We start from the raw sequence: 16261 nt of genomic DNA, 5'->3' as shown, positions 1-16261 counted from the left end.
ATAAAAGTCTTGTATGAGACTTTAAAATGTTTATTTAGCAAGAAAGAGAATGTCAGTTGCCATGCTTTGCTGGATTTTGAAATCCAGAAGTGAGGAATCAACTGATGTGGGTCAGGCTGGGGAAACAGAGGCCGCCTGGAGACATTGTCAATATGCCTCCAGATAATCAGCAAGGTTTAAGAATGTAAAGTTTAATATTCAAATGAATATTTGTTTCTTTGGTTTTCTTGCTAATCATTTTACAATAGTTGTATCATTAAATGTTGTATGATGATAACTGTTTTGTGACCTTCTGAATGTTTTATGGCATTTTGATAGAAAGCTAGAACCTATCCTTTCTCGTATTTAAATCTCATATTTTCTAAGTAAAATGCTCATGACCTTCAATTTCAAATGTCTTGGAAGACTGGAAATTTCCAGAATTAGCTTTGATAGTACTACACAATTAGGGCTATCCTTATCTTCTATTCTTTATGAACCAATAGTTTTTTGTAAGCTATAGAAACCGAGATCAAGATTAATTCAGATGTCATATTCCTCTTACCCATGGAGGTATTTATTTATTTATTTATTTATTTATTTATTTTTACCTACATGAGCATAATAAAATTTCCTTATTTTATCCTTGTACATACAGTTGCCATGACTACTGGGGGGAAACCAAGGTTAAGTTCTAGGCAAGTCCTCTGGTAGTTTTGTACTATCGTTTTGTTTTTAAAATTTTAATTATTTGTTTCTCAGCAATCAGGGACATGATCTTGTCTTCTAGTTCTAATTCTCAACTCTAGGTAGATGACTCTTAAATCCATCTCCAACTCTGACCTCTCTCCTGAGTTCTTTCACATTTTGTTTATTCCTCTGTGGAATATTTCCACACGGACAGATATTTTTTTAATTGATGTATCAATGTCTAAAGCCAAGCTAATAATTAGAATGTGTCCAGAATATTGCAACCAAGATGGTGAAGCTTTAGAAAGCATGTCTTTGAAAAATGTCAGAGAAATTTGGAAACTTGCCTTGGAAAAATAGAACTCTAAGGCAAAGCATATGAATGCCTTTCAAATATTTGAAGGCTCAAGCATAGTTCCTTGTCCAGAGAAGGCATGCCTTAATAATCTTTGTATCACACCAAGTACCTCACGCAGTTTTAGATGAATGAATATGGGTAAACATCATTAACATATTGTTGAACATTCTAATAACCAGAACTTTCTAATAATACACTAATGTGCTTCTTAATTTAATGATTTCTTTCACTAATAGAAATGTTCATGAAGAGGTTGGATGAGTGTTGCGAGAGCAACAAAAAGTTAACATTTCTGCACTGGGTGGAAAGTTAGACTAGTTGACTGTGGATACCTAAAGGGCAGTGCTTCCTTCCAACACTCACTGGACACCAAGAAAAACTTTTGTTCATTTGTGCGCTGAACTTTTGACTTGTTGTTACTGCAGCATAACCTATTCTACCCTAATGAATACACCGTATTTGGTAATAGTTTTCGACAGGAATCTAACATCCTATGTGGGCTAAGAGAAGCTAATTAACTTTCCTGGCCTGGATTTGCTTATTAGTAATAATTGAGGGCTAAATAAAATAATCTCCAAGGTTGCTCCTACTTAAAAATAATACAACATTGTGATTCTGTGAATCAAAGAAATTTTCTGGGAAAACAGTGATGCTATCACAAACCTGCTGGTGCAGCTGGTAGAGTCAAAAACCTATCACCCATTGTAGTCAGGGAATTGTTTTCCTAGAAGCTGTCTTTGGAACTTTCAGGCAGAAATAAAGTCATGCCACAACAGTTTTTGTTAGAGAGCCAATGCCCAGAACTACCTTGAGATGTTACAAAATCTTACTTTTCTTTTACTCAGGGTAATTAACATGGGAATTTTCCTTCATCTGTGAGAGGAGAATAATGAATACCGATTATTGAATATTTTTCTATTCAAGGTGTTCCACATACATTATCTCACCAATACTCATCTATTTATCTACCTGTTATCTGTCATCTATCTCACTACTAGTAACCTCTATTATTTTCCCAGTTTTGCTAAAGATGAAACTGAGACTCCCAGAAAATAAAATATCTTCTCAACCAAAAAGCAGTGCTATGATCTAATCCCAGGTTTGTCTGGGTCCAAAGGTCAGGCTCTTAACCTGTAAAATATTTCAAGAGTAGGTTGTAAGTTTTAATATGAAGAAAATTTTGTAGGTAGGGTGCTTCAGATTTAGTTCCATCCTCTTTTATATATGGTTAAATTGACCTCACCTACCCAAATCACTCTCTATATCTTTCAATTTTGGTCACATATTAACTTTTCCAAAATTATTTCTTTTCTCTTTTTTAGAGTTCTCCTTCAGTTTCAAGAAGTTTCTCAGCAGTTTTTCTCCTTATTGTTTTTTTTTTTTTTTTTTTTTTTTTTTTTACTTTGCCTTCCCATACTACTTTGTATATAATATACACCTGTTATGGTCTATCACTCTGTATATAATTTTAAGTTCCTGGTTCAAAATAGAAAGCAAAACAGTACTAAATTATAAGCTGTGTGGGTTTTCTATCACTGTGTGAAAGACATGTCATTTTGTATTTTTACCTTTTACTACAGAAAATTAACTAACACAGATTGAACTATTCTTTTTTTTTTTTTTTTTCAACATTTATTTATTTTTGGGACAGAGAGAGACAGAGCATGAACGGGGGAGGGGCAGAGAGAGAGGGAGACACAGAATCGGAAACAGGCTCCAGGCTCTGAGCAGTCAGCCCAGAGCCCGACGCGGGGCTCGAACTCACGGACCGCGAGATCGTGACCTGGCTGATGTCGGACGCTTAACTGACTGCGCCACCCAGGCGCCCCCAGATTGAACTATTCTTAATCAAAAAACTTCCTGTTCTTTCACTTCTATTTTTGCATCTTTTCTGACAGTTTTGACATACTTTTTTCTAATGTCATTAACATTGACACTGTTCTATACCTGTTGTATAACATCTTACAATAGAAATTCTTGGCCAGCTAGAAAATTCTCAGTATAAAATATCAGAAAGAAAAAGAAAATTAAAACATTTGCAAAAGGTAATTCTTACCATAATGTAAAATCAAAAATACAAATAGCTATCTCATTTACTCAACAAATTTGAAGTCGCCATGGTAACAATGCCAAGGAAACACAAAGAAAACAATAAAATAAGATGGCAGACAAATAGGGTTTCATTTCATTTAACTTTGAAGATTAAACTCCCTAGAGACTCAATACTTTGTTTACAAATCCTTAAAAACTTTGTAAATTGTCTGATTAATAGCAACTTTTCCTCACGAAGCAATGACTGCATAACATTTTGTTTGAAGTGTGCATTGTGGTAATCTCCCTAGAGTCCTTGCATCCCTTCCCTTTTTGCTTTTTGTTTCAGCCGGCAATCACAAATCCACAGAGGTGGCTCATCATTGTTTAACTCAATCAAAGTAATCTCATTTTTCTTGCCATAGTGGATTTCACAGCAAAGGGATTGGATCAGCAATGAACATGTAACACAGTTAAGGCCAATGAGACCTAAGAACAAATAAGGACTTTCTTGCTCTTCTCAGAAAGAGAGAGTTTTTATTTCTTAACTTCTTATTTTTCTAATATGCACAAATATATCCATGTACTATTATGATCATATCTCAATGTCAGATAATTTAGAACATATCTCAATATCAAATACATTAGAAGAAAGTAACACAGGACTGTTTTAGCAACAACTTTGAATTTGGAAACTCAAAGAAACCTTGAGAGATTATGTGAAAAATATTTGAAATATATACAGCATACCAACAATTTTTCCTCAATTCAATACACTGGGAAATTACATTGAGTCTTTGTTTCACTTGTATTATTATTTTTTGTTTATTTATTTATCTTGAGAGAGAAAGAGCACAAGAGGGTAAGTGGCAGAGAGAGAGGGAAAGAGAGAGAGAATCCCAAGCAGGCTCTGCACCATTGGCTGCAGAGCCCAATGTGGGGCTCGAACTCATGAACTGTAAGATCATGACCTGAGCCAAAATCAAAAGCCAGACACTTAATCAATTTAGCCACCCAATTTATATGTATTGTTAATCCAAGCTCACTTAGGCTCCTAGTTACTTACTTGATATGTAAGCTCTCTAATGACATTATCTGCCTAATGCATCAAGTCAAACAATGCTGTGCAACTCTCAAGACCTTTCCTAATCTGGGTCTTCCCTGTTCTCTCTCTTCTACCTACATATTGTTGACACTCCCTCACATGTAACTGCAGCTCTAGACTCATCACAGTTCTGCTGTTACTCTCATCTCCCTCTCCATATATACCATCTCAATTTTTGCATCTATACCTTTTGGTCAAGCCCTCTCACTCCACCTGCAAGGATGAAACTCCTCTACCATGGTATTTGGCTCCTGGGCTCTGATTACACGCTATCATGCTTTTGCTTCTAATGCTTCAGTTTTCTCTGTAATTAGGTTGTTAGATCCTTAAGAGTAAGGATTGAGATTTATGTCTCTTGTATCCCCCTATAGCCTCAAACACTATGTAAAAAGAATAGACACTAAATAAATACTTGCTTGATTAATAAACCATGTTTTGGGGCACCTAGGTGGCTCAGTAGGAGAAACATCTGACTTCAGCTCAGGTCATGATCTCACGGTTTGTGAGTTCAAGCCCTGGAGCCTGCTTGGGATTCTCTCTCTCCCTCTTTCTCTCTGCCTCTCCCCCCCCCACACACACACACCTTCTCAAAATAAATAAATAAACTTAAAAAAAAGTAACCATGCTTTTACTATTTGTCTTATGGAAACTGTTGCATGGATCTAGAAAATGATTTTAAATAACTAGTTGGCTTAGGGGTGTGAAGATTTAACAAACAAAAATACAGGATGCTAAGATAAATAATCCTTTTTTTTAGTATATCAAATGCAATATTTAGAGCATAATTATACCACAAATCTTCTGATTTTTAGTTAAAAATTCAAATTTCATGGGATGTCCTTTACTTAATCTGGCAATCTTATATTAGCCTACTCTAAAAAAACACTTGTACTTATTTTTCTAAATTCAAACTAAATGTCACATTTATGAATCATTTAAACCTTACACAGTTTTGCTAATCAAGTTCTGCAATACACGAAGTTCTCTGCATTGTTTTACCTAGCGGCAACAACAAAGAGATTGAATATCCATTATGTGAAAGTCACCATGAATGTTCCTGTACAGGGAGGCAAAGATGAATAAGGTGCCATCTCTGTTCTCAAGAAGTTCATATTCTTTGGGAGAAAAAGCTCAGCTCATGCCAGTCTCTATTCGATGTGCATGTACATGCTAATCTATATAGTTAAAACTTCCTTTAGGACTGACCCACACCTCCTGACCAAAGATCCAAGATGACACTATATACTTTGATTGTCAAAAATGAAGTATTTTGGTTTTGAAGTACACATTAAATAGTTCCTGTCTCTGAAGTATTATATAAACACCATAATTCATAATCCTAAGTGGAAACAACTAATCATAATTTGTTTTGATCAGCATATTATTCTCAGAATTTGATAATGAAGCTAGCTTTTATTATGGAAGGTTCTTTTTCTGGTTTCTAGGTATTTAATATGCATTTTTTAAGCATAAGCAATGGAAATGTATTGCAAGACATTTTTTTGTTTCCCTTTGAGCCATGGTGTAAATCCTTCACAGATAAATGCCATACCAACTACTTAATATAAGTCACTTATTTAAATGATCATTAATATACAATGATTTAGATTTTGAAACTCTCTGCTGTGCGGTTTTGGTCTGCGTTAGCTACTCTCTTATCATCCAATCTTTTCTGCGGTAGAGAACAAGGACATTTCCTTTGCATAGCATAATGTCATAATGGCAATGTGTATGTATGCGTGTGTGCACAAAGTTTGATATTAGTTAAAATTTTTAGCTACACTGTGCTTATACTTGTATGTCATATAAATCCAGTAATGTCTATAATAATCAAAGATTCAAAATTCCGGAAACGACAGCATGGTTTTCATAATAGTAGTATGTGTGTGTGTGTGTGTGTGTGTGTGTGTGTGTGTAAAAGTATTTCCTAGACTTAGAACATACAATTCAAAGTTTTAAAAACAATGTTACCTTAATACACAACATACAAATTATAGTTCTAGAATGGAGTGTCATGTTTTTCCTTTCTTTTCCAAACCTAACTATTGATCTCAATGCACCAATATTGATCTAAATGCATAATTCATAAAATGATGATTTCCATGGAGTTCAATTGGTTATAAGCATATCACGTGAAATGACAAATGGAGTGGTATTAAAAGGTAAAAAGAATATTGGGGAAAGTTATATCAGTTTGAACAATTTGTCAATTTTCCAGATAGAAGGCTATAGCTAACATCATTAGTAAAGTCTTTGAAATTATGAAATACTCATTTACAGTATATATACTTTAGGTTTTGTCAAAAATTACCTTAGGTAGTTCTTCAATTTGATTGGCATCTAGATAAAGCTCCTCTAATGTCCGCTCAAAGTTAAAGACCTCCTTTGGCACCTGCTGAAGGCTGCAGTGGGAGTAGTCTAAAACTGAGATGATTTCTTCTTCACCTCGGAAACATCGGCACGGCACCAGTCGGCCGATGATTTTCCGTTTGGTGGTCATCTCCAGGCACTGCACTAGAGAAAAAGAGAAAAACAATCTGCTTAGTTGTCTACCTTTGAAGGGAATTCCTGTAATATTTAAAGCCTTAGAAATTTACTTTTAGTATAAATTTCATAATTATGTGATGCTTTAAAATTTATATAGAAAGTGCGCATTATATTATTAACACTTGAATAGCCCTGTATGGTATGTAAGCTATAGGTTTTATTCCCATTTAATGACAAAGAGATGGAATTCACAGACATTAAGAGATTTCCCATCATCACACAGCTTTGGAATGGCAGAATCTAGTCAGAACACAATCCTGACTCTGTGCAATGCAATCACCATACTTACATTCTCATTTGACACACGAATCAGTATTTTTTAATTTTACGCATATTACACTACAGAACACAAACATCTGTAATTTGTTGAAAAAACTATATTTTTTCCATTTCCACCAAAATATTCAAGTTTCATTCCTAAGGTTTATGATAACCTCTTTTTTACCCACAAATTCATTCCATTAGTGAACATACATTTATTAAATAACCACTATGTTCCAGGCATTGATGTAGTTAGTGGGATAGAGTGATAAATTGAACAAAGTCCCTGTTTTCATGAAGCTTCTATTGTACTGGAACTACAGATTAGAGTTAGACTGGTTATTTGCTTCAGAATGAGAACCTAGCTTTATGAATCCTATGATTTCACTGGGAGAAAACAGGTTACAATCATGGCAGGAATTCCTGTAACATCTTTGTCTAGATTAAACTGGCCAAATGCCATAAAATCTTGCACAGGCCTGTGCCTTTTATAACATGCCATTATAACACTTTATCAAATTTATTAACTTTCATGTCATTCTTCTAGAATGTAAGTCTCTTGAGAGTAGAACAGTGTTTTATTTGTTTTGTATTTGTCTTGATGCTTGACATATGGTAGATGAATTTATTCCATAATAAATGTAGAATAAACAAATGAATTCATGAATGAATAAATGAATATATTTAGGACCCCCCTCCCTCCCGCCCAACCACCATCAGCTATGGATAATTTGCTTGAAGCACTTCTCATTCTGACTAAAAGGTCACTATCTCTGTGAATGTCTCTCCAGGAAGAATGATTACAGTCTTCCTCTGAGTTCTCAGAGCACTAATCATATTTCTTCCCAATTACATGTTCTATTTCCCCACTAGGTGAGTTCTCTGAGGAGAAGTTCTTGTCTTACTCATCTTTGAATTCACGGACACAGTACAGTTTGCCAGCTGCAGAGTAATACTAAATGAACATTAACTTGAAACATGCAAATTTTGGTTCATTTATTTGACTCACCAGCATAAGTTTATTGCTAGAAAGTAGTGATAGTTTATAAAAACAATATAGAATTTTGCTTTTTATTTATTTAAGTTTATTTATTTATTTTGAGAGACAGAGAGAGAGGCAGAGAGAGAGAGGGAGAGAGAGAATCTCAAGCAGGCTCTGCCCTGTGGGCACAGAGTCTAATGTGGGGCTCAAACTCATGAACTGTGAGATCATGACCTGAGCTGAAGTTGGACACTCAGCCAACAGTCACCCAGGTGCCCCAGAATTTTGCTTTTTAAATTGCTCAGGTTAAATCCTATTTGGAGGAAAATGAGTAGAAAATGTTTAGGAGATGTTGGACATTCAGCCCAAGTTTTAACTTATGAAATTAATAAAATGAAATTTAGGGGACAGGTTTATGAGTTAGAATTTACAGATGGTTATCTACCTTTAGTATTGTGTAGAAGGCCAACTACAAACATTAAAAAAAATGACCTTTCTTTTTTTTCCCAATATATGAAATTTATTGTCAAATTGGTTTCCATACAACACCCAGTGCTCATCCCAAAAGGTGCCCTCTTCAATACCCATCACCCACCCTCCCCTCCCTCCCACCCCCATCAACCCTCAGTTTGTTCTCAGTTTTTAAGAGTCTCTTATGCTTTGGCTCTCTCCCACTCTAACCTCTTTTTTTTTTTTTCCTTCCCCTCCCCCATGGGTTTCTGTTAAGTTTCTCAGGATCCACATAAGAGTGAAAACATATGGTATCTGTTTTTCTCTGTATGGCTTATTTCACTTAGCATCACACTCTCCAGTTCCATCCACGTTGCTACAAAGGGCCATATTTCATTCTTTCTCATTACCATGTAGTACTCCATTGTGTATACAAACCACAATTTCTTTATCCATTCATCAGTTGATGGACATTTAGGCTCTTTCCATAATTTGGCTATTGCTGAGAGTGCTGCTATAAACATTGGGGTACAAGTGCCCCTATGCATCAGTACTCCTGTATCCCTTGGATAAATTCCTAGCAGTGCTACTGCTGGGTCATAGGGTAGGTCTATTTTTAATTTTTTGAGGAACCTCCACACTGTTTTCCAGAGTGGCTGCACCAGTTTGCATTCCCACCAACAGTGCAAGAGGGTTCCCATTTCTCCGCATCCTCTCCAGCATCTAGTCTCCTGATTTGTTCATTTTGGCCACTCTGACTGGCATGAGGTGATATCTGAGTGTGGTTTTGATTTTTATTTCCCTGATGAGGAGCGACGTTGAACATCTTTTCATGTGCCTGTTGGCCATCTGGATGTCTTCTTTAGAGAAGTGTCTATTCATGCTTTCTGCCCATTTCTTCACTGGGTTATTTGTTTTCCAGGTGTGGAGTTTGGTGAGCTCTTTATAGATTTTGGATACTAGTCCTTTGTCTGATATGTCATTTGCAAATATCTTTTCCCATTCCATTGGTTGCCTTTTAGTAAAAAATGACCTTTCTTCTTCATTACTTTCTATCTCTTGAACTCCTACATTTTACATTTCTAGGAACCTGAATCAGAAAGTTTTGTAACTGTTATTTTACTTGACACTTGAAATCCCTGATTGTCAGTTGGTGGCTTCCATGTCTCTACCTGGGCTTTAGCACATATTAGGCAGCCAGTAAATGCATCTAGTAAATATCTGACACATATTAGGCACCTAGTAAATGTTTGTTGAAGTTATTACAGTTATAAAGGTAAGTGATGATGGCTTAGACTATGAGAATGAAAGCAAGGATAGAGAGAAGTGACGGATTAGGAAGACATTTTGGAAACAGAATCCAATGTGTTGGTGATACATTAAATGAGAGATGGAAGGGGAGACTGTGGAGGGAGGGATGGAGAGGTCTTGAAAGATTGCCAGATTTTTAATTTGAGTCACTAGTACTCACACCAACCACCCAGCTGTACTGTCATAGAGCTAACTCAAGGTATATACATGCCCTTGTCTGCCTCTCTGACCCACAGATGAATGTGGAATCAATTGTCCCTGCCTGTGTTGTCCAGTGACTTGCACTCACCCTATTGTGTTGAACCATGTGACTATGTCTTGATACTTGTCTGCTGTTGCCACTGCAAATTTTTTATTATAAACCAAGAGGAAAAAGAATATTCAGGCCTGCACCTAAACCATTTGGTCAGAGGATCCACTGTCCACCAAGACTTTAGGAACTGAGTTCACTAAGACTTCTTTCCCTTTCACTTCCCCAAAATGGAGTCTCTGTTGGTCATCCTCTGTATCCCTTCTCTCATCCCCACAATGTCCCGAAGTTTTCCCCTGGCCCAATTTCTCTCTTCTCTATTCCCTGTGCACATGGAGAATGTGCCTTATATCATGATCAAAAACTTCATTGAGCCTTGTCCTCTTCACTGAATGCTCTCTCAGTCTCAACTAAAACTTGGTTCACTTGAAGCCTTTAAAAGTAGAGCATGCTGACATTCTCATGCCTTAAATACTTCAGGGCTGGAAAGTGGAATTGCTTTCCCCCTTGCTCTCTAAAACTGATTACTTTTCTCACATCCTATAAAACCCCTGTTCCTTTGGTAGTCTTATTACCTAGCAGTAACATCCTTCCTCTGTTCCTCATGCCATTCATTTACCATCTCTTGAACACTCCTCTTCACCCTTTGATGACTTTGGTATCTCATTACCTGGACTATTTCTTAATCATAACTGCTCCCATTCCTGATTTATACTCCCTATATCTAATAACTTTCAATTTTTTAGCTTTTCTTCATTCTAAATTTCTAAATAACTTGATTATAGTTTTCCTCCTTTATTTTTCAATACTGTTTTTTTTTTAATGTTTACTTATTTTGAGAGAGAGTGAGAGAGTGAGAGAGCCTGAGCAGTGACCAGGGGAAAGGCAGAGAGAGAATCCAAGCAGACTCCATGTTCTCAGTGCTGAGCCTGATGTGGGGTTCAATCCCACAAACCATGAGATCATGACCTGAGCCGAAATCAAGAGCCAGACGCCTAACTGACTGAGCCACTCAGCCACCCCTTGCAGGTTTCGAACATGTAATGTGCTGGTTTAACTTCCTTCTAATAAATTCCAACACACTTTTATTCTAACCAAGCAAAAATACAGAAATTTTGTTTCAAATCAATAGGATTTATTTTATTATGACTATACACTATTGTAATTCAATCACATTTTAATTTTTTTTAATTTCCTTATTTTTTCCTTTGCTTGATTTTTCTGTGTACCTTTTATTAATTCGATTTTCTGACTATCTCCACTTAGTATAGTCAAATAAGTGTAATCTGTCATTTTTTCCTCTGAAATAATCCTCTTGTTTATTTTTATGTTTGTTTGTATTTTCTTGTTCCTATCTTGAATGTCTGTTTTTTTCTAGATCTGATATATATATTTTCCTGAAATGTCTCTTCACTATCATTCTGTGAATTTTCCATTTCTTTCTCATGTTATGTCTTCTATTTTCTGAATCCTGTGTCTTTTTTTCTTTCTGGATTTATTGGAATATAACTGCCAAAGTAGAACATAACGTCTAGTAACTTCCTGAGAAAGGATCTCAGGTAGATACATTTTTGAGAGCTTTGCATGTCTGAAAATGGTTTAACTTCACCAAAAACAATTGAAAGTTTGACAGGATATATATTTACAGGTCAGAAGTAATTTTGCTTCATAAATTTGAAGACATCTTTTTTATTTTACAGCTTTTAAAGTTGTTGCCCCAAAATCCAGTTCCATTACTATTCAAAATCCTGTTTTATACCTACCTTTCTCTTCCATGAGAACATTTTAGGATTTTTATCTTATCCTTAGTGTTTTGAAATTTCATGATAATGTGCTTTGATGTGTTTTTTAATCCACTGTACTGGGTACTTGACAGACCCTTTCACTTTGGAAGCACTTGTCTTTTAATTCTGTTAAATTTTCTATTATTATTTAATTGTTAATTTTATCATCTTCTTTGTTTTTATTTTCTCTTTTTCTTCAATCTTGATCAGCTGGATGTAAGACCTTTCTCCTAGATTTACCCTGTAATTCATTTATTTATTTTTTCTTTTGTAATTTCTTTGTCTTTGTCTTATTATTCTATTTTCTGAGAGATTTTTCTGAACTTTATCTTCTAAATGATCTTTTATCTGATGGCATAGTTTTACTGTCAAAAGTTATTTGTTGCTTCCTGAAGGCTATTTTTACATAGTATCCTGTTTGTATTTCAGGGTGCAATATTGTTTTCATTTCTTTCAGAAGATATTAACTATAGACTTTTTGTCTTTGTCCCCTGCTTCTTATGTTATTTCTGAGTTCTATTTTTCTGTTTGTTTCTTTTGATCTTTGTCTTTTGTAATAGGGGTTTTCTATAAATATCTGGTGATTCGTGACTGTCCTTTAGTATCAAAGAGTGAAGCTCTAAGAAGTTAATTGGAAGTTTGGTATGCAGGATAGGTTTCACTGCAGGATGATCTGGCAGTAAGCCAAAGAATATTCTGGTCTTCTGTCTGGGACACAGTGATGTAGCTTTAAATAGAGAGTAGTTCAGTCAATTTTCCTATTTTCAGTACTAAGTATCTTCAGTTCCTTGCCTGGTATTTGCTATCTCCCAGACTCTAAGGAGGTCTATGCAGTAAATCAGTTTTCATATCCCTTTGTGGGTACTTTATATTGTAGCTAACAGTGTATTTTTTGTATGTAGATGATATTAACTACATCTTCTTTCACTTTTATCTCAAAATTTGTTGAAATTTAGTATTTCCTGATACCTTCTCTTCTATTTTCTCTGCCCTTGTGAGTATATGTATTTTAAATTTTCTTTTAGTTTAATGGAATAATTTGGGTTGTAAGACTAGATAAATAAGGATGGTGAGGGATTAACTTCCATGTTTAAAATAAAGTTTTATTTTAATCCTTGTCATACTTTTTTTTCTTTTTTATCTAACCTATTAGGAGCACTGGGCAGGGAACTACATCCTTCTTTTGAGAATGTTCTCTTCCTTTGGCTCTCCTGACATCATTCTCTTCTGACATTTATCCTTCCACTTCGGTTCTTCCGTTTAAGTCTTTTGAGAAGGTGCCGTCCTCTCTAACAAACCCTGAGATTTATAATATTAGATATGCCCCCATGTCCTCAGGCTTGGTACCCTTCTAACTGTAAAGAGAGTTCTCCCTTTACAATCTCATTCACCTTTCTCAACTCTGACCTCATTTAACTTTGACAATAGGTGGCTATGAAATTTCTTTTTATATCTACTCAGACTTATTTCCCTCATCATTTCCACTTTATATTTTAGGGGCATCTCAAACATAACATGTTCAAAATTGACATGATGCTCTTGAAAGGTATAGAGCCCATCATCACAGTCAAGAGCTTGGACGCTGGAGCCAAAACTCCCTGGCTGTGTGACGAGGCACACTATTTTATCCCTATGTTTAGTCCCTCATCAAATAACAGAGTGCGTACAAAGCACTTAGAATTGTGTCTTCAGATTTTAAGCATTCACTAAGTGCTAGCAATTACTGTTCTGCCTAAATCTCTTCCCCCTCCCGTGTTCTCCGTCTCTGTGAGCAGCAATACGATTCACCCAGTGTTGCAAGATAGAAACCTTGGCATTGTTCTTGACTCCTCTAGTACCTACACTCCACATCAAACAATCACCAAGTAGTAATGATTAAATAGCCTACATATTTCTTCAATGAAGCCTATTTTTCTTCACTTCTGGTGCCCAGCAACCTAGCTCAGACTATTATCTCTTACATGTATACTTGTCTCTGTCTTTCTATTGTTCTCCCTCCACAGTACAGCAGGAGTGACCTTTATAAAACAAATATTATATCACCTTCTTGCTGCAAATACTTCACTGAGTCCTCTCTGCCCTCTAGGCAAAGTCAAAAATTTTTACTGGCCTGTTAAGAATAATATAGTCCTATAGGTCTAACTCCTACCTTCCACACTCACACCTAGCCCCCTTGCAGCCTGGCCAGGTTCCACTTTTCTGATTGTTTTCTGAGCTCTTTGCATTCAGTATTTCTTTCACATTACTAAAACTAATTTTTTTTTTTTTTTTTTTTTTTTTTTAGCTAGGGTCTTCAGAAATAGGGCTGTCTCTATATAGCACAATTTCCCTTGCCTTTAAAAAAATAATATTAAGGGAAAATAGCCTCTATTCATCAAGGCAGGCTATGACTTCTAAGAATATGTTCCAACTATATGCTGCAATTCCCTTTTCTCACACTTTAATAATTTAATCAATATTGATAGTGTTCACTAGATTAAAAGCTCTGTGAAGAGAGGTACCATGTTTAGTCTGTTCAACAAAGCATATTTCCAGTAACTTGTCTAGTATCTGGTTCAGAGTACTTTAAAAATATTACTATTATGGGGCTCCTGGGTGGCTCAGTAAGTTAAGCATCCAACTTCAGCTCAGGTCACGATCTAACAGTTTGTGGGTTCAAGCCCTGCATTGGGCTCTGTGCTGACAGCTCAGAGGCTGAAGCCTGTTTCAGATTCTGTGTGTGTGTGTGTGTCTCTCTTTCTCTGCCCCTCCCCGGTTCATGCTCTGTCTCTCTCAAAAATAAATAAACCTTAAAATTTTTTTTTAAATATTAACTATTAAATGAAAATTGGGGGCTAAACATGATTATATGACTTTTATTTGTGCAGGTATTTGAAATTTTCAAACCAGTTTACAATTTATCACCTTGGTTTTTTTCACAAGAAATAAGTATTCATATGTTATTTTCCTTATTTTATTTGTAATGTTTATTTATTTTCAAAAGAGAGAGAGACACACACACACACTGTGAGTGAGGAAGGGGCAGAGAGAGAGGGAGACAGAATCCAAAGCAGGCCCCAGGCTCTGAGCTGTCAGGACAGAGCCTGATTCAGGGCTTGAACCCACAAACTGTGAGATCATGACCTTAGCTGAAGTCGGACGCTTAACCAACTGAGCCACCCAGGCACCCCATATTTTCCATACTTTAATCATAATCTGAAGTTAGTGAGTCTGTGATGTATATATCACACACAAAATAATTAATATACCTGAAATTAGATCTCATATCTCCTTACTCTAAAGCCATTGATTTTTTTTTCCTTTAGCAGACTATGTATTACATTAGCAGTCATGTATATAGATTAACATATAAAAATTTACTAAGACATTAATTTACCAGTAATTCTATCTCTCTCTCTTTCACACACACACACACACACACACACACATACACACACACTTGACAGTGATTTACACATAGAATATTTCATAGGTACAATATCATTGTTACATAGGTACAAATAACATTGTTCTCCTAACTAGCAATCAGTATTAAAGACTTTTTTGAATGTCAAAGGAAGGGGAATGTAGTAAGTTAGAATGGAGAAAGTGTTTCAAGAATTGAGAAGAGCCCAAAACACAAGAAAGCGCATACATGTTACATACATAATATACAGAAGTACATATTTGGTTTTCTCTGAAACACAAACAGTGCCCAGTATACCACAGAAGCTCCACATCCAATATTTGTACTTTAACTCAGAAGCAGTCTGACTTCCTTTGCACAGATCCTTAGCACATATCCAAAAAAAAGTAATTCTTAGATTTTTTGTTTTTTCAAAGGGATTTAAAACTCAATCATATATATATATATATATATATATATATATATATATATATATGAATTGCTAAAGAAGATTTTTCTTCTTCCATACCACTGTGCAATCAATAGTCCCCCTTTCAAGCACTCTCCCAAAGTCAAACACATTTATACAGCAGGGCTTGCTAACCTGGACTAGTATAGGCGAAGTAACAAAAAGACTTATCTTGCTACTTTCTTCAAATCCTTCTCTATTGATTAAATGAAAGATAATCTCAACCACTTGAGAATTATACCTGTGATAGGTGACTCAAACAATAAGAATATGTGTATCAAAACACCTGGATTTATACCATTGCATTCCCTAGGCTTTTAGACCCATGTTTGTCCCTGTTATCCTTATCTAATATTCCATACCTGGAAAGATAAAAGGACAAAGGAAAGTTCAAACTTTCTAAGATTTGTGATAAATACTCTGGCTGTCCTCATTAGCTGGCACAGTCTTACATTTTTCAAATGACAAATGTTTCTAATTTATTCACTGAGAAACCCTTTGCTTTACTAAGTGTGCCACAGGGATATGGAAACCTGCCAAACTCTCTCCATGCTCTACTTCAAGAAACATCTTTACAGCCATTACCTAACCTTAAGTATGTCTCTGAAACCTCCTTATCCAGACAAGATACACGGTGATTCTGGGACTCCAAGTGGAAC

The 16261-nt window shown here is 35.6% G+C and overlaps 1 protein-coding gene across 4 annotated transcripts in view; it reads right to left on the bottom strand.

The window, feature by feature from the left end:
* The window catches only part of LRRC7 (leucine rich repeat containing 7), a 553650-nt gene that overhangs the window by 351696 nt on the left and 185693 nt on the right, over window positions 1-16261 (bottom strand). For all 4 annotated transcript variants that reach the window (XM_043575239.1, XM_043575241.1, XM_043575242.1 and 1 more), the window contains exon 3: window positions 6475-6677. In XM_043575239.1, coding sequence (XP_043431174.1) covers window positions 6475-6677 — 203 coding nt within the window. The remainder of the gene's footprint in view (window positions 1-6474; window positions 6678-16261) is intronic.

Source organism: Prionailurus bengalensis, chromosome C1 (assembly GCF_016509475.1).
Source record: "Prionailurus bengalensis isolate Pbe53 chromosome C1, Fcat_Pben_1.1_paternal_pri, whole genome shotgun sequence".
Taxonomy (NCBI): domain Eukaryota; kingdom Metazoa; phylum Chordata; class Mammalia; order Carnivora; family Felidae; genus Prionailurus; species Prionailurus bengalensis.
The sequence above is the reverse complement of the archived record's forward strand: the minus strand, read 5'-3'. Positions and strand labels throughout refer to the sequence as shown.